Source organism: Pagrus pagrus (assembly GCF_965226575.1).
Source record: "Pagrus pagrus genome assembly, chromosome: 7".
Lineage (NCBI taxonomy): Eukaryota > Metazoa > Chordata > Actinopteri > Spariformes > Sparidae > Pagrus > Pagrus pagrus.
The window spans coordinates 6,092,089-6,110,824 of NC_140191.1; the positions used below are offsets into that span (position 1 = coordinate 6,092,089).

At 42.1% G+C, this 18,736-nt stretch overlaps 1 protein-coding gene across 1 annotated transcript in view; it reads right to left on the reverse strand.

Annotated features, from left to right (window-relative positions):
- The window catches only part of ntrk1 (neurotrophic tyrosine kinase, receptor, type 1), a gene marked incomplete at its 5' end in the record, with an annotated part of 31,562 nt that extends 15,790 nt beyond the window's left edge, over positions 1-15,772 (reverse strand). The window contains 7 exons of the mRNA XM_084358352.1: positions 1,023-1,161; positions 2,548-2,690; positions 3,043-3,194; positions 4,593-4,661; positions 7,839-7,910; positions 8,542-8,616; positions 15,576-15,772. Coding sequence (XP_084214478.1) covers positions 1,023-1,161; positions 2,548-2,690; positions 3,043-3,194; positions 4,593-4,661; positions 7,839-7,910; positions 8,542-8,616; positions 15,576-15,772 — 847 coding nt within the window. The remainder of the gene's footprint in view (positions 1-1,022; positions 1,162-2,547; positions 2,691-3,042; positions 3,195-4,592; positions 4,662-7,838; positions 7,911-8,541; positions 8,617-15,575) is intronic.
- Between the last annotated feature and the right edge of the window lie 2,964 nt (positions 15,773-18,736).

Sequence of the window (18,736 nt, forward strand, 5' to 3'; positions counted from 1 at the left end):
AGAAAAATGACATTGCAAAAAAAAAAAAAAAAAAAAAAAAGCAGTAGAGAAAAGCGATGAGATATGAGAGGTAAGCCACGCGAGTACCGTGAATCAATGGCACAGAGAGCCACTCAGCAGTAAACACCCACTGTTCTGGGAGGTAATTAAGAGTAATTAAAGGGCTAGCGGTTAACGAGTGTCCGTCCACCAGGGGGGCCGATGTTGATAGATTAGCTGCACTAACGCATTTACAGGCTGCCAATCACTGCAGACGAAGCGGTTTTCCGGAGTAGGAGGGAAAAGTCCATTAGCACGGGCTCAAATCAGATCTTAGCGCGGGTTATCAGCCCTATTTTCCTGACGTTCATTATCTGTCCCTTGATGCTTGTGCATTTGGCTTCAGCTGATCGGCGCCCCCGCTCTTTTTTGGCTTTATTTTCTCATGAGTGTCACTGAGTCGGTGATATACGATATTGTTTGGGCAGTGTTTTGTCAGTAATGTATCACTAATGCATCTGAATCTGTTTTGTGTGGGACCGCTGGGTGCTGTCATTCCTCGGTGTTCCTCAACTTCCAGATGCACTAATGCATCTGAGAGGAGGAGACAAAAGGCGAAAACCTCTCGGGTCAAGCTGCAGCTGTAATTTAGAAGTACGGTCTATGTGGGGCGAAGGTGTTCTTTGAGAGCAAGGCGAGGTAAGTTCCCTCTCTTTCGTCCTCTCATTGTATCCCCAAATTAAATGGCAAGCCATACCCGCAGCACTTCACTCGTATTATTTTAACACTTCTCACCAGTCGCAGGAGTGAGTGGCAGATGACAAAGAGCTCCATTAGAAGCATGGTGGGTACATACTCGTATTTGTAGAGGGGGCATTTAGAAGAAATCAGTGCGGTCCATTTTTCCTTTCTCTGGCTGTCCACCCTGCCTGCACTAGAAAAATAGCCCCAGTGTGCTCTCGGCCTAACCTCCATTAAGCCCGACGACTTGTATTGAGCCTTGTGCGCTTTCAGGAGTGCGGTTTTATTTCGCAGGCACTTACACTCAATGTCCAATTGCACCACATCTTCCCCGGGCCCGGCTTGGTTCTCCGCTTCGCAAGTTAGGTTGTGCAGGTTGTCTTTGGAGGAAACATTGGTGAGGTAAAGGACCAGCTCGAGTGTGGAGCCCCAAATAAACTCCTGCAGCAGCCGGCAGAGAACACAAAGAGCAGAGGTGGTTAGTGCAGAAACTACGTACAGTGCGGATCACTTAGAGGCACACGGGTTAGAGCGGGGCTGCCCGAAGTGTCTAAAGTTGGTACGTCATAAGGTTTTATCAGGCCCGCCAGATCTTTCGAGAAAAAAAATACCTATAAATATAATACAAAACACTGTTTGTGAGGTAAAACTGCTGTAGGAACTGATGTAGGGTCCATATTTCTTAATCAAGAGTGACATTCTGGACAGGAAGGGAATAAATGTTGGCAGTCAATTTTCCTGTAAAGTACTGCTACGTTCACATTTGTGCATGACGTGTCTATGACCTGAATGTCATATCGTGGAGTTACAGGTCAGAAAGCTGCCAAGCCAGTGACTGCAGCTCAAGACTCAAAACTTTTAAGTGTCAAACCACTGGACATGTTTAGATGAGGGACCACAGCATTTCAATATTTGTAAGCATGACACAAATGGATGTGTTTATGGAGACTGAGGGACAATTTCCAGCAGTGATTGTGAAAGGCAATAAGGGGACATTTTTGATGAGATGTCAGGACATCTCCAGACATGTTTGTGTCAATCAAAACAGGTATTTTAAGCCAAACATGACCTTTTCCTGGTGGTTGAGGCACCCCTGGTTTAAAATGGACTGCAGAACCCAAACAAACGTTAGTTTGTTAGTACAAATAGTAAGTTTTACAAAAATCAACACAAAGTCAACCAGGTCTAACAACATGCGGCTTCAGACAAATAACAGACACAAGCAGCAACAGTCAGACACGGTTAAAGCCAGAGAGGAAAAAGTGCATGAAAGCATCAATAAAGTGACAAAATAGAAGAGGGGAAGAAAAATACATATGTTTTTGGAGGCCACAGAGCAAATACTACCTCCAAAAACATGAAGTCCTGGCTCCAGAGACAGACACCAGATCTGAGCTCCCTGACAGTGTGGTTGAGGCACTGTGTCGCTGTCAAGTCAAAACCACTTTTTTCCCCCAAAATGTTAACTTTTCATGAGCTAAGAAGAACAGCCATGTTTTCAGCTGTGTGGCAATTCATTTTTCAGATTATTCAAGGACTTTGTAGATAGTTTGTTTGGCTTAAGAAATAGGAGAATGTCTCCATCAGAGAGGAGCACTTCCTCCCTGAGTTTTATCAAAACACCAAATTTGGAAATACGTGGCTTTGACTGGACAGCGACGACGTGTAGATGCAAGACCACTTCGTTCTTAAAGACAAACGAAAATTCAAACTAAATTTTAGGGAATTTAACTTTAGTAATGTGCAGCAAACAAGAAAGGGACCACAAAGAAACCAAAGTGTGTGCAGAATAAAAAATGTTATTTCATCATTATCTGTCTTCACTACCTGGGTTAAGAAGCGAGAGCGCAGCGTCTCCGTCCGCCATCTGACACTGGGAGTGGGACTTCCTGTCACATGACATCCAAACGTCAGGTTGCCTCCTTCTTGAATCTTCTCCTTGGAGCGGTCGATCGTCACCAGAGGCAGACCTGAGAGCGGCAGAGGAGACGGCCTGAGCACGTAGCAGTGAACACGGGTCTCTAATGTGTGTCCTGGCAACAAGATGCTCCTACTGTGTGTGATTGAAGCAACAGCTCTGAGCCAACTTCTTCACTGCACCTGCTTGTCGAGGCCATTAATGTGCAGAACAGGAACAACAAATGTTTATTTTTCTTCTTGAAGCCAGCTGGATTAAACTGTGTCACTCCAAAGATCCATCAACACATGAAGAGACGTATAAAGTTTTAAAATGTCATGAGCTTTGCAGTAAAATCAAAGATCCCTTCCCCTCCAGAATAATATATACCGTTCAGATATCATAAATAAAAAAGCCAAACTCACTGCAGTTATCTATCACCAAAGCGTTGAGGGGCACTTCCTGATCATCGGAGAAACAAGACATCTGGCTGTCCAGGTCACCACGTTCATTATGCTGCCACTGCTGGAGCCAGTGGAGGTCACACGAGCAAACCAGAGGATTGTCCCTCAAAACCCTGGAGAGAAAAACAAAGGAGAATGAGCACCAACAAACGAATGATGTTCCCTTTACAACCCACCGTCCCCACTTCAAATGATTTGTATATGAATCCTCGCAATTGTTTAACTTTAGATACAAAAATAACCTTTCGTAACCTGCAACTTTACATATCTTCAATGGTAATTATATTTTTCTCTCCTTCTTTTCTCCTCTCTGAATACAGAGATTAACCTTTTAAATCCTGTGTGCTTTTTCTCAGTATCTTTTGTATTTTTTACCTGCCATCCTTCTACTTTAAAGTCGCTGCATATGCACGTCACCTGATGTCAAGTGAGAGCACAAAAGCGTGATTCGCTCCTCGGTTTGTCTTTGTCTGAATAATACTGCTGCCCTTGGTGAATAAAAATGAAGTCCCAGCTATATTTGGTCATTATCATTGTGTTTTCAAACTAAAAAATGTTATCTAAGTTTATAATAAAATATATGTCCACATAGGACAGCCATAGGTAAATTAAATTAGATTCTGTTGTGCTTAACTCACAAGCCTTTTTATATCTATCTTTCCATTAAAAAATACATTTTCATGTCCTAAATGTGTCATTTTTCCTCCCCTGGTTTGAAATATGGTAGCAAATATTGACATTTTTCAAGGTATTTAAGTCAGAAATTCCAGTATTGTGACAACACTAGCCAGGAGTGACCACATTTTGGGGGGTGGAGCTGCTCGAGAACGAGGGCCAGCAACTTTTCAATCACAAGGCAGCCACACTCTAATGCGTATTCAATGCTTTATCATCTATTTTCCTCTAAATGGGACCATATACTTTACAAAAATGAACATCATGCTGCATTGAAGAAGACTCGAGATCGTAAACTCATTAAGAAACTGTTTAGTGAGGTAATTAAAAGGTGAAAAGTTGGGTCATTCTCTCCTAAAGCAGTGGAGTCAACCCCTGCTGGATATTAGAAAGGTGCATATTCGTCCACATCTTATACAGTCAACGATATTAACACTGAACAAACACCTTCAGTCGTTTATAACTGAAACACAAAGACTTCAAACGTTTAATACCTCAACAGAACATTTTTATAATGTGAGCCTGCAGCAAACATTATTTGTAAAATTACCAATTTCCAAATGTATGGAAGACAAATGATTCAGGTTACAAAACATACTGTAGGCAACCATCAAGACCTCGGCTGCCAAACGAGCACTGAAGGAGGGAACCGTTCACAGGCGGCGGCAGAGTAAGGTGGCTGGACTCCCTTGATTATTTATTTATTTTTTTTGGCTCCTGCTGTTGGTGTGCAGCCCAATCAGTAAGAGGATTTCTCCCCTTATGGCCAGCTTGACCTCCTGGGAATTTAAAGTGATTTGAATGAAACGAGAGTGACCTTATTATAAGAAACTCACAGGTTGAGCAGGGGTAGAAAATGAAACACCCTCCAGGAGATATGTTCAAGATAGTTGGATGCCAGGTTCCTGTGAAACAAAGCCAGAAGACAAATGAGATTATGAACATGTGTTTTTTGCTTTCTATAGGTGGTCATTATATACAATGCTTCAGCAACCTATGTAATCGGGAATATTTCTATAAATTGTACTATTGCTTATTTTTCTAGCGGCACCAGGAGCTGTTTTTCTAGGAACGAACCACCTGAACAAATAAAAAATAGTCAATAAGGTAACCACGCCTTGGCCAGTGTATTCAAAATGATATTAACGTTCAAGCTGTCTGCTCAAATGTTGCTTAAAGAAAAAGTATAAATCTTTCAGGGAAACAATAATAATTTTAGACAAAAGAAAAGTAAAAATAAAGTAAAGATGTTCTTTTCATTGTTGTTACTAGTCCTGTTCTGCAGTTGAGTCACGCTGTGATTTGATTGCTCACTGTCAGAGCAATGCTTACCTGCTTTGAATTACTCTCAGAGGAGAATGTTAATGCATCCAAATGGGTTCTGATCAATTACCTTGGCAAGTATTTCACACCAGCCAGGAGCTTCACTCACAAACACCTCCAGCACACCTCTCAGTGTTTCCTTAGTGTTCGGTACATTAGGTGATTAGTCCAGAGTCACAAACACTTCGAGGAAGAAGGACGCCGCTCAGCTACACAGACCAGAATACTAAGTTTATTATGGAAAGTTAATTATGAATGGCCATGAAATTTTACATCGACGTTCACTGTCCTCAGAAGATGAATCCGACTTCTCCACTCGCACCACCAGCAGGCTGACACTTTTGGATTTTCATAAATATCTTGTGTCCAGAATTAATATTTTAAATCCACTTTCAAGTCCAGTCCTCTGGTTTATGACCAAATACCTGCAAAAATGCCTTTCCCATTAACCTCAGCTGTTCTTTGTGCTTTGTGCTAAGTAGTAAATATCAGCCCGCTACATGCAAAACTAAGAAAATGTTAAATATTATACATGCATAATGTCGGCATGTTAGCATTGTCATTGTAACGTTATTATGAGCCCAATGCTTTTCTTGCAAACCCACCCTCTGTCTCCGATTGGCTTGTTTTTCCACAATGAAAACATGGCCACTGTTTGAAGAAGGCGTCGTCAGCTTCGTGGCCTTGGTACTCCGTGCATCATCAAGTTTTTCACCGCAAACAGGCGCGAAAAGCAGCCGAGTTCAACTAATAGGCGACTTCTTCCCATCATAAACACTGGACAACCAGAAGGAGGGATCACATCGAGAGGCGTTGCTGGCGAGTGAACAATGGCCAATGAATTTGAAATAATTTAAACTTCTCAGCACAAGGTGCAGACTCGTGATCCCTTTTCCATTGATAACACGTGATGGTCCGTCGCTGTAGCCCTCCTCTACAGGCGCATCACGCTGTTTTGCCAAAGACAAGCCTTTCCAAAGCGTTTTTTAAGTGGCGACAAGTCTGTGTGTGATCGGGGGCGAAGAGTACATCAGCCTCTTAATAACACTTTAAGTTATCGCAGGCCCATCTCTGGTTAACACTAAGCTCCATGTACAGCCTTAAACAGCCTCTTTGTGACTCTGTCTTGTAAAATCTTCAAAAAAAAATGACATCCAAACGTGATTAAAGTAATCTTACATCTAAAATTGTGTATGTCAGGCTATCATAATAAACTCATGAGAGATGATGGCTACATATCGTTTTGTCAATGCTGTCAGGCCACTAAGATATCATCACAGTGGCTCTCACATGATCCGGGCTGTAAATAAACCTCCTTCAGAAGATGACAAAAAGCCACACTGGGGAACGTGCACATGGAAGCCAATACATATTCAGTCTGGCAGGGCCAAGGGTTCAATTATTTGTTTTCCTTGCTCCCAAAAGTTCATGTCAGATGGGTTAGCCATTGGGGCTTATCCATTACCAGCTCGATTCCTGTCCGGGGCCCACAGGGGGGCGAGCAGAGCCGGGAATAGCGGCTCACTTTCTTTTCGCCATTCTTGAGACCCCGAATGCAGTTTTTATGAAATTGACGATTGAGTTCCCGGATGATCGTGGATGAGGATGAGAGTAGGAGGAGAGAAAAAGGAAAGTGGTCCAAGCCTCCGTGTCCTCTGCTTAGTTTGGTTATAATCTGTTCCATCGTAATCTCAGAAATACATCTGTCACACATGAGCCCCTACACACCACCCAACCCCCGGCCCACCCTCTCCCTCCACGGTGAAATATTGATTAAGTGATAATGGACCCTTAGTGGAGTGTATTTATTATGCATCAGTTGTCGATAATCCGCCAAAGTGAGCGAGTAAAAGGTGACTGGTGGATGTCTTCTCCAATTTCTCGAGCTCACCCAGCCTACCTCACCACCACCACCACCACCACCACCCCCATCTCTGGTCCTCCAAACCCGCCTGTCCTTTAGATAAACAACATCAGACATGTAGCTGAGGACAAAGATGGTGGCGATAAGGGTCAGCTGCTGATGAATAGACAGATTTGATCGCTCCAGCCTTCGTTGTGATATGAATAACTGTTCAGAGATAGTGTAGCTTTCTAAAAATGGAAAAATATGTGAAAAGGTTGCAAATTTAACCACCAGGCTGCATGCTAACTTGTTTTCTTAATGATTGTTGAGGAAGAAGGTGTTTCTTGTCAATGAAAGCAGAATTAATTGGTTGTATGGCTGCAAATCAACATTATTTTCACTATCAATACAGATGAATCTACATTAATCTGCTGTTTAGTCCATAAAATATCCCAAAAAAACATCTTCAAAAAGCTTTGAAAGACCCAAAGAACCTAAATTTATAAATATATCAAACTGAGAAAATCTGCAAGTACTCACATTAGAGAAACTAGAATCAATACCAAAGTGCACTTATTTATCTGAACTTTTTATTTTATCACTGGATCCTACGTCACAGATGGAAGAACTTTAATTATCCATTGAAAAAGACTTCTGATGAATGAAATCTGTGGCTTCAGTATCTGAAATGAGCCTGCATGTTTACCAGATTTGTGGATGAGTAATACACCAACTCGAACGAGAGAATGAGTCACTGTGATTTTTGAGAAATGCAGCCCTCCCTTCATGTGACATGTGCAGCATTAAAAGGCTGTCTGAGCACTGACGGACAGCGACAAATAGGCTGACCCACACACGGGTCACAACATGACGAGGGGCAGGACAATCCTTCTGTATCGACAAGGACACTTACACATACTGGAGCTTGAGGTTGAGCTGGAAAGCGTTGGCGGCGATGAGCCTCAGCTTACAAGATGTGACCGTGCTGGAGACGGGGAGAAAGCACAGTACACATTACAACAAATCACAGATCACAACTTAAAACTCAGACATACTGAAACTTGTGTGAGATAGATAAAAGCAAAATTTTTACGGTCTCTTGTCAAAAAACAGTGAATAATGACCTTCCCAATCTTCCCACCTCGCTTGTTTTGAACAACCAGTCCAAAACTAAAAAATTCTTCAAGTTACTTTCCTGGAAAAATACTCACATTTAAGAAGCCAAAACCAGTGAATGTTTGGCATTTTAACCTTGAAAATTACCTAAATGATTAACACGTTATTAAAATATTTGTGAACCAAAGTAAACTGACTAAATGTCTACGTTTGTTAGCTATAAATCTAACTAGTTCTCGTGCTTAAACCTACCAAACGTTGACTGTTGCACAACATTAACCTGACGACAAAAGGTCCTTTGTTGCAGGCAGACATACCTCTGATATTTAATCCAACTGTGTATGTTTGTTTGTAAGGATTGACATTTGTATTGAGAACTGCAGTGACAGAACAAACAGTACTCAGTACAGTGCAGTACAACAATATAACAGTGTGTTAGTCTGCCATCATGAACTTGTGAGCTGTTTGTCTTACAGGCCAAGAGAAAAAGCTTTACTTACAGGTTCCTCAGCTCCCGGTAGTTAACAAGATCAATTTCTGTTATGTTCTCCAGGCCTGCTTGGTTTTCTATGTAGCTGGTTAATGAAAACAAAAAGGAGAGAGAGACGTACACATAATGAAACATCATTATTTGCGTTTATCATTCAAGGAATCCGAGGTGGTTAAATGAGGTGGAACAAAGAATGCTTATTGAATATTTTTCTATAAGAGCAGCTTCGTCGCAGTAAATCCCACAAAATGGTTGTCGATTCTTTACTCAAACTAAAGCACATAAATGACAATATATATCGACGATAAAAATCCAACAGTGAAAGCAACAAAAGGCTGGAATGCATTGTGTTGCCTGTGTAACCTTTATGTCAATACTCTTAGCAGCTAATTACTTAAACCATTAACCCCATTTAAAAGGCATCATTATTCAGAGTTGGTAAAAACAACATGAAAAAAGGAGGATGGCTAGAAAAACATGCAACCAAGGGAGTGAGTGGGAGTTGCAACCATGGTTAAAGTGATTTTTTTTTTTTGGAGATAATAAGCAGGGATTCAAACAGGTTAGTGATAATAAAACAGTGCATGTATAGAGAAGAAGAAGAAACCAGGTACGATCAGGAATCATCTGAAAAGAAAAATTTTGAAGATGTGTTTCATTTAAAAATGATTCACATACACTTTGTATCAACAGGTTAAATACAATATACATAACAAGTATGTTGGAAAATCATGTCAAAGTTTATTTAGTATGTGTTAGGATTAAAGTTGCATTTTAGGCGATGGTATGTTCAGGCACAGTAAGCAGAAAAATGGGCTTTCCCCTGAAAATATCAACACAAAGATATTTTTACATTTTACGGTTCCCTCATCTGTGGGTTTTTTTTTTAATGAGCTTGACGCCAAACATCCAGTGTTTGAAACACAAAGCATTTACGTGTCTCCAAAAAACTGGTTGCTAACAAGCGGCTAAATGAGACTACAGAGGCTGTCGGGGACATTAAACGCCATTAAGCCGAACAAGGAGACTCATCTCTTCACTAGTTCGTCTTTACAGTTTTTTTCTTTAGTTGCAAACTAAAAAACTTGCAAAATTTAAATTGTCATTTCCATCACCTCTGAGGTCAGAGAGAGTATTTATCGATATGGCTAAACGGAGGATGAGTGACCCGGACAGCAGCAGCAAAAGACTGGGAGAGAGGCTGAAGAGGTTGGTTTGTTTACCCGCAAAACTACTTCTCATAAACCGTGGAAAACGGACATTACTAGAGCTACTGAGTGGATTAACAGTTTGAGTTGAGCAAAGAGGATGCAACAAACAAAGCCAACCAATCATGGGTGGTACAGTGAGAACTGGATTGGGATCTGTAACAACGGCTCCAATACAGCTAGCCAACCGTTTGCCATCGAACACAACAGATCTGGAGATGTCATTTGGACCTTCTCCACCGTGTTGTCTTAGAAAATCATACAGCCAGCTACCTGGAAAGGTATATAGTTGATCCAGGAAAAGCAGCTACTATCATGACATTATAAAGTAAACATTATCGATCATAAATGCCTACAAACAAGTACTTCATGCTCGAGTTCTTATGACTGAACCGCAGCATTAGAATAAATTTTCAATTCAGTGCATTGCACACGAGCCCTTGACCTGACCAAAATGAACCCAAAGAAAGATTTCTCCTTGACCTTGTTGACATCCACCAAACAAACTAGCAACAGATAACAAAACCAACCGAGATGTCCAGGGACCTAAAACCCACAAGCTCACATAAGAACTTAATCCACTGCTCATGTGGAAAAAATAATGCCTGAAGAGACGCTGGGCAGACAAGGTTGATGGGAAATTATTTTCCAGACACAGCCCACCTCAGAATTACTCGTGAGCTGTAGATCAATTCAGCACTCAACACAAAGACAGCCAGCTCTTTTCATGAGATGTTTGAATAGATGGCTTGATAGGACCTACCAAGGATCTTGCTGAAGCAAACTGTCCATCAGGAGGACACTTCTTTGACTCGATTCAACCTATAATGGTTTTAGCAAGGTGAATGTCTTCAGTCCTCTCTTGAACACGTCATGATGTCCTTGGAAAAGATTTCCTCTCCTACTTAAATGGACCAATAACTCACCGTACAAAGCAATCCTAGAAATTGCATTATCATCATCAGGAGACGGCCTCCAGGCTGCCACAATGAAGACATTTGCAAAAATGTAATAAAGGCCCGTATGTGCATCAACTTTTGAAGTACTTATGTACTGCACAAAATAAGTAAACAAACCCTAATTTGTTTTACTATAATAGCAAACTCAAAAAACAACTTGAATTGAGGACCTAAGCGCAAAACCCGAAGTAGGTAGGTAGAAAAACAGTAAAAAAAATACAAAAACGAAAAAAAGTACAAACAAATTAAGCTCTAGGAACACAGAGAGGACTGTGAAAAAGACAGAAAATGGAGGAGACACAGACGAACCGAGAGAGAGTGAAGAAAAACAGGTTTAAATCTTAAAAACGTAGGAACCGATTAACTGACGAAACACAGGTGTACACAGAAGAAGGGCGGGAAAAAGTTGTAGACTTTAGCCCCAACCAGTGCTGCCTCAAGTGATGTCATTTGAGTCAATTAATCTGATTAACACAGCTCCCTCTGAAGCCACAAAAGACTCTTTCACATATGTCAAATAAAGTTAAACCGAATCTTAAGATCCCCTCCAGACATTGTGAAGTATACAAAAATGTTCTCCTCTGAATTTTTATTTGTATTTGCTATGTTTTTTTCCACATAGGGGGAATTTAAAGGCCATTTTTACCATCAGCCAAAGCCAGAGCTGTTTTTAATTATTCCATATGACAGAATTCTGTATTTGTGTTGACAGCAAAGAGGATTTCACATTATCGCAGATAAAAAACCCTCCTACATTATTGTTTGTTTGTTTGTGTTGAGAAATGATGGCGCCAAACTCACTGAACTTTGACTGAAGCGCTGCTGACCTTTATGGGCACAGCCAATTGCTGTTGACCACTACTTGAACTGAAAAATGGAAGACAACTAACGTTAACTACTCGTGTTAGTAGTGAATTTAAAGAACAAACTGGACTCGAATCAAGACTTTAAACACAAGCTGCTGTGAATAACTTTTTTTAAATGTGGTGGAAAATGCCTTTAAAATACATGTAGTTGAGACACCACAGCACCAGATTCTGGTTTTCCAGTTAGTCATGTGACACGTTATGGCTGCAGTATTTTTAATGGTCTCTGTGGCAACAACTGTTGCTCCTGATATGATGATATTTCTGGTAAGATTGAATTTTACTGTAATAATTATCACTTAACCAGAATAAAGATTAGACTAGGCTGGAAAGTAGTGAAGTAGAAGAATAAAGATGGATGGTTGGATGGATGGATAGAAAGTATATACCAGTAAATATAGATTTATTTTTCTAGTATTACAGGCTGTTGTGCATGTGCCAAAAAAAAATACCTGCAGTAATTTCCAGTTGATGACGGCCACTTTCAGCACATTGCATTGTTTCAACCTCTCAGCTCTCTGTTTGTCAGCTGGAACACACAAACCTCTTTATTCATGTCTGATTGACCCACACAGCAATAATGTGATTACAGGGCAGGTGGGCCCAGGATCACCCATCGGCCTTACTTATCGGATTGAGCCAAGTGGGTTGTATATCATCTATTGTTCCCCGGGTGGGGGCATTGACTGGCAATTCACAAAATTGAATTTATAACTCAGCCTATGATGAATTTCGGCCCCTGTTCCACAGTTAATGGCCCCTTGTTTGTTCCGCGTATCAACTGTATTCTCTTGCACTGCCAATAACGGCAAAGTGTTGTTGTTTGCTGGCATGTAGAGCGCCGCGGTAAACAGGAGCAGAGAAAGGCCCGCTTACTTATTGATTGAACGGTTGAGAGAGAATGTCAAGCCTCACCCTGAGCTCTGTGAAACATGTTGAGCTGCAGGTACAAGGAAATACCTCTGAGGTAAGAGAGAGAGAGAGGGGCAAAGAGAAAAAAGAGAGAGTGGGGGTTGGTGAGTGGCGTATAGGTGAATAGAGGTAAAAAGCGGCGGTAAATTGACTTGCTCCACTGAAATAGCGTCTTAGAAATGCAGTTCCTTCTTAACAAGTGCTAATTGCTCAGATCTGCTACAGGAACAAAGAGAGAACAGCGTGGTGGTGCAGAGAGTGACATTTACTTTTCCATGTTGGAGCTGATGGTGGGTTGCATAATAATACAGCAGCCCTCTTTAAATCACAGGTGGTCAGTTTCTACTTCTTTTTCCATCCAAAGTTTCAAAAAGCCAGCGTTAAATAACAGTCATCTGCAGCAGACGTGCTGTAGCCGACTGAGAAGTCTCAGTTCGCCCGAGCGACGACATTGATGGTTTTTATTCGCACACGTTCCCTCAGGGATGACATGTATGACTGTAAAGGGCTGCCTACATCAAACTAAGCCTCCAAACCGAAGCATCAACATCATCAGCCATCTTTTTTATTTCATCTATCGGAGCACCACTTGGAGAAAGCAGAGAGGAACAGATTAGGTCAGATCGACCTCGGTGGTGCACGCAGGTCAGCTCTCTCATCAGAAGTGGAATTTACATTGGAGCCTCAAAAATTGAAAAACACTTACTGACTTGTGTCTCAGATTTCCACCCTGATTACAGCATGGTACATGTACATGAACCTTCAGAACACAGTAAACATGTATCTTGACTTTGTTTGCTGCAGTGGGAGCAGATAAAAAGTCAGCCTGCCTCAAAATTGTCATCTCTGCCACAACTGCTTCAGCACCAGAGTTTGAGGAACTGTGCGTTGATGAAAACTTCAAGGACTTTAAACCTGATCAGACTACACAGTCCTGATGAAGCTGAGCCAAAACCTAAAGGTAGATGAGTTTTTACTACACTTCAAACCAAGTTTCAAGGGCTTTAAACAAATTGTTGTTGTTGTAAATTAAGTTTTTAATAGTTGAATGTGGTGATAAATTCTGTTAGAGAACATATTGAGACAAAAGTAGCACTTCAGCAGAAAGAAGATTCAAGTCACAAAGTTTATGAAGTGTACAAAAAAATCAACACACGTTTTTCATCACAATGGGAGCCGAAACAAAGACTTTTAATAAGAGTCAGATCTTGAACTCAGCATCACGTGAACAGATAAACGTGCAGCTTCTGTCAGTAAAGAAAGAGTTTTTCCACAAAACAAGCATCAATAGGCGAAGAACGAGATTCTTTGACGAGCCTGACGCCAAATTTTTGAGGCACGCTGGATGACAAGACATCAGTTCCTGTCACTCTGTGCCAGATATGTCAGCAGCAATCCATAATTGATTTCCCATTGACCAAAATGTCTAAATTACTGCCATGCTAATGCATCTCAGATAGCAGCAGAATTACTTTACATCAAGTAGCAGCTGAATCTGAAACAAGCTCTCCGCACACTGTGAAAACAGAGTGAAATCTGATCAAATCAAACCTGAGAAGATTTGATCAAAAAAATGAGACAATGTGCTTTTTCCCCAATGTGATCATCAGGGACTCACGGCAAATAAAGTACAGAATAAAAGACTTTAGTGAGACATCATCATCTCTTACCAAACACAAAATGGACAAAGACACCGTGTAGCATCGGAAGTCCGCTGAGACTCTCTTCATGGTAAGAACAGAGAAAATAATGTCACAAATTAAAGTAACAAATAATGAGAAACAATCAAAGATGCTGTATATCCACACCAGAACTCGTTCTTTGCCAAAGCAATGAAAAACACCTGCACAATGACCGACAGAGTCAAAGCAGGGTGACCAGGTGCACCACATGCTGAGATGGTGTCCCACATTTCGAGTCGCTACAGTTTTTTAAGGGACAGACACTTTTGACACGCTCTCAGTGAAGAGAAAACAGGAAGGCTGTCATCACGGGGCTGTGTTTTGTTTAAAGTCAAACAAACTGCACAAACGTGGGTAAAAGTCCAGGTGAACCTGTCACCATGTTAGCTGCTTACGCCAACACCAGGCGCCATATGGTGGAAACTGAAACTGGTAACAGCAGCTGGAAAACTAACATTGATATTTCTCCAAACACTGAGGTTGCAAAAAAAACAGGTCATGTGGTCGTACGAAAGCGAAGTGACCCAAAGGCAAAACACATGTTAGTGGCAGAATAGTTTATCTTTCAAGTTAACTGGACGTTACATCAAAACTAGGGGTCGACTGATATGTTTTTTCCAGGCTGATAACGATACAGACAGTTAGACATCAAGGAGACCGAAAACCGATATTTGGGACCGATATTCATGCGAAGTAAAAAATAAATAAATAAATAAATCTGTCGAAATTTGGAACAACCAGAACCACCTCCTCTCCACTACACTTATCTGATACACTTATTTACAAGATACTTTGCAGACTCACATTATTTTAGCGTTTATAGGCTATTAACTGTGACGGTTTACCGATCAGGCGTTGTTGTGGGTGGGACACTGTGTGAGATGATGTTGCATCGGAGCCAAAGCTCGTTTATTTTACCGGCAGTCTGACAGAAACAAATCTGATACAGATCATCGGGAAATACTGATTATCAGCTGAATATCAGCATTTTCTACAACCTAATCAAAAGTTTAGACGACATCTCAGCATCGGTAACGCGTCCCACATTGTCTTTGTCCTAGTAACAGGTTCATCCTCCTCTTCCCACATCCATCTGGAGCTTCTGTGTCCCTCGATCAGAAAACTTTTCCAATGATTGAAGAGTGATTTCTATGATTACAACATGTTAACACGTGGACTAGCCAGCAGGCTCTCCCGGACAGCTGGATAAACCCGAAATCATCTGCAAGTAGTCGACTTTCTGGAGTTAAACTTTGCCGCTGACACACTCAACTCCTTCAGCTCCGACCCGCAGCGATAATCCCAACACAAACAGAGAAAATGAAGCTTTTCCAAACCACCATTATCAAGTCAGCGCATCTGATACACTCATGCTATTTAAGAGGCACATGCGGAGCAGGTGACACATCATACTCACATCTCCGTCACGTTCTCGCTCTCTTGCGGTGCCAGTGCCGGGATGCTGGTGATACCATCGGGCTCCAGGCATAGCAGCATGGCGAAAGAGCACCTGCAAGCGGACAGGCAGCCTCCCAAGACGGGCGCGGGGGCCAGGCTGAGCAGGGCGAGCACCAGGGGCAGGGAAAGTGCCAGGGCCCGGGGTGCCACGGCCATGCTCAGAAAAGAAGAGTCTTCTCAGCACCAGCGGAGAGGTTTGGCAGCTGTAGTTGGAGTTAGTGTCTTGTGTGTTTCACCCTTAATGAAGAGTCAGTGAGAGAGGCGAGGAGCTTTCACACACTGTGAGTGACTCCTCTCGTGGCTCTCTGGCAGGGTTGAGATCCCAGCTGGTCAGGGTCTGGTACTGAGCCACAGCTGTACTGAGCAGCAGGAGGGGCAGGCAGGCAGGCAGGCAGGCAGGCAGGCAAGGGGCCTCTGGGGACATGTTGGTAGTGGGCTGCAGCCTCTCTCTTTCTCCCTCTCTCTTCCTCTCCTCCACAAAAGGGAGGGGCGAGATAACAGGGGGCCAGAGTCACCAGACACCTCGGGAAGCTGGAGGGGAGAAAGAGGGAGGGGTTGGGGTGAAGGGTGTGTGACGATGATGATGGGAGGAGGAGATGGGATACGGTGATCGAGATCTCATCTGCCCCCTCGGGTGAGAAATCTGCTGTCCCGCCAGCAGCTCGAGGCGCAAACAGAGCCAAGAAGTCAGGGCTCTCGGGTGCCTGGATGCACACAGAAGCGCTCTTGCACTCGCACTACTGTAGCAACATCCTGCTGTGTGGATGGACGGATGTGGCTCTCCATCCTGAGAGAATTGATTGTTGGAAGGTTTGCGATTGTCTGTGGGAGGGGTGGTGAGACGAGCTATCCGCAATAAGCTGTTTTCCAACAGTGTGAACTCCCAGCAGGGTTTAATAATAGGAAAATGAGAGCACTATAGGTCTATGAGTTTGTTGTTTTTCCCTCCACTGGAACATATACATCGCTGTACGCTTCGTGAGGCTCGCACGTAATTTGCATCTCGCCCATTGTGATCTTGAAAAGCTCAATAGGCAATCCACTTTCACTTGTTTCAAGTGGTTTGTACAACAGTTGACTGACAGGTACTCGACAGTACATCGCTGTGGACCCAGTGTGCCTGGATTATGAAAAGGAAAAATCTAGCTATAGACGTGAAATCAGGCCTGAATGTTACACTGAAAAACTCCTGAGTGAGATGTGTGATGTTACCAGAGCTCTGTCAGGATAGAGATGTCACTGGAGCTTCAAGGGAAGGTTCAACTGACGGACGAAGAAAACAAAAGACTGATGCCTTTTGTAACGAGGAGTCAATAATCGATCTGCAACGTTCCTTTATTCTTATATTTGACGAAGCAGTACCGTATTTCTGTGATTGTATTAAGGTAGTGCATCAATCACTGTAGTCAATCAAGACTAATAGCGATTCAACCTCCCTCCAAAGTTCAAGTTTGACAGATTTTTTGAAACCTGTTCTGGAAAACAGTCAGTCAGGGCTCCAGACTAGCTTAACTAACAAAAAAACAAAATGTTGTTTCTTTACTTTGTTATTAACACCTATAGTTTAACGTATTAGCATTCAAAGTGCTTTAACTTCCAAACTGTACTCAGGTGCAGTACTTCACTAAATTGTTTTTGCTCCTCTGAACACAAACTCTCAGCCCTGCTGTGTGTTTAGCTTTAGCTCCTTTAGCTGTTAGCTCCGTTAGCCAAACACACCGTGGGACTCTGCTGCCCAACAGCTGCCAACAGCTAACAAGCTCTTCTCCTGCCAGTTTCAACATGGATTCGTTTATTATGTAGCATTACCAGTGGAAGAAAAAGGGTGTGTCCCCGGTCGATAGCGGGTTTAGTTCGTCTTTTTGGATTTTAACGTGTCAAACTTTTTGAAGGTCTCGGGCTGTGTAGCCGGCGGGTAAAATTACTTTGGTGATAAAGAAACACATTTTCTATCGTCCAGGGGACAACAGGATGCTGGTAGTCTTTATCAATTTATCAGTTTTATCAAGAGAAAGGTCCAAACCCAAAGATATTTGATTGACATAGATACAAAACAGAGAAAAGCATCAGATCTTTGCGTTTGAGAAGCTGAAAACAGTAAGTTTGGCCTTTTTTGTGTGATAAATTACTGTATAATAATTGTTTCTGCAATAATTTAAACACATTATATGACTATGTTAGCTTATAAGTGAACCCGTGCTAGCAGGTGAGCTCTACAGTGGCTCTAACCCTTGTAACTGCTAACATCAACTTGCTGCAGAGACCCGGGGCTGTCCATCACATATATGTTCTTTACACGAGCAGAGACATTTTTTTTTGCCCATGGGACAGATACTGCGCCCCACCCCCATTCCTCTTAGTCACTCTGCGCATGAGTAAGGTCATAGTGTCCCGACCACAATTACTGGCCATAAGCTGAATAGCCATTTTTGCTGCTGTCGTCAGGATTATCTGGTGGCTTAATTACTCTTCCTTTTACGCCCCTTTTTCTTCTTGGTCTTAGCTCAGCAGATAGTGTGGAGGGACAAGGCGCTTACACTCAGGAAGTGTTTGAGAGCTCGAGCAGACCAGTTACGAGATTGAACACTCAGTGGGAAGCGGCTGCTGGGAGGTGTAATTAACTACATAAAGTATGACCCAGTAAAACAAACGAACGCAAGTAAGATCATGTAAGCAGGCTGTAATGCACATTATCTCAGCATACTGTATTTACATTCTTACAACCACTTTATTTAATTGTCCAGCTTTATTTGGCAGTTGGTTGTACACACTGTAAATGCTTAAATGTGAAGTGGTTTCATTTCATATTTACAACACTGGTGGTATTCATATTGTGGAGAGCAAACAGCAGATATCTCACACACCCTCAGTGTACAGTATCCTGTAAAATGTAAATCTAGCTACAATCTTGACATGATGCTTTATTTATATTTCAATAACTGATGGTTGGATTGCTTTGGCACAGATATTCATGGTTCCTAGTTAATGACTTTGATAAACTCATGACTTTCCTCTAGGCTAACCCAGAAGTTAGCTTTGCCCCGGTTCCCTCGACAAAAAGCTTATAAAATTAATCAATTTCATTTTGGATTAACGCAACAGTTAAAGTCTGTGACAAAC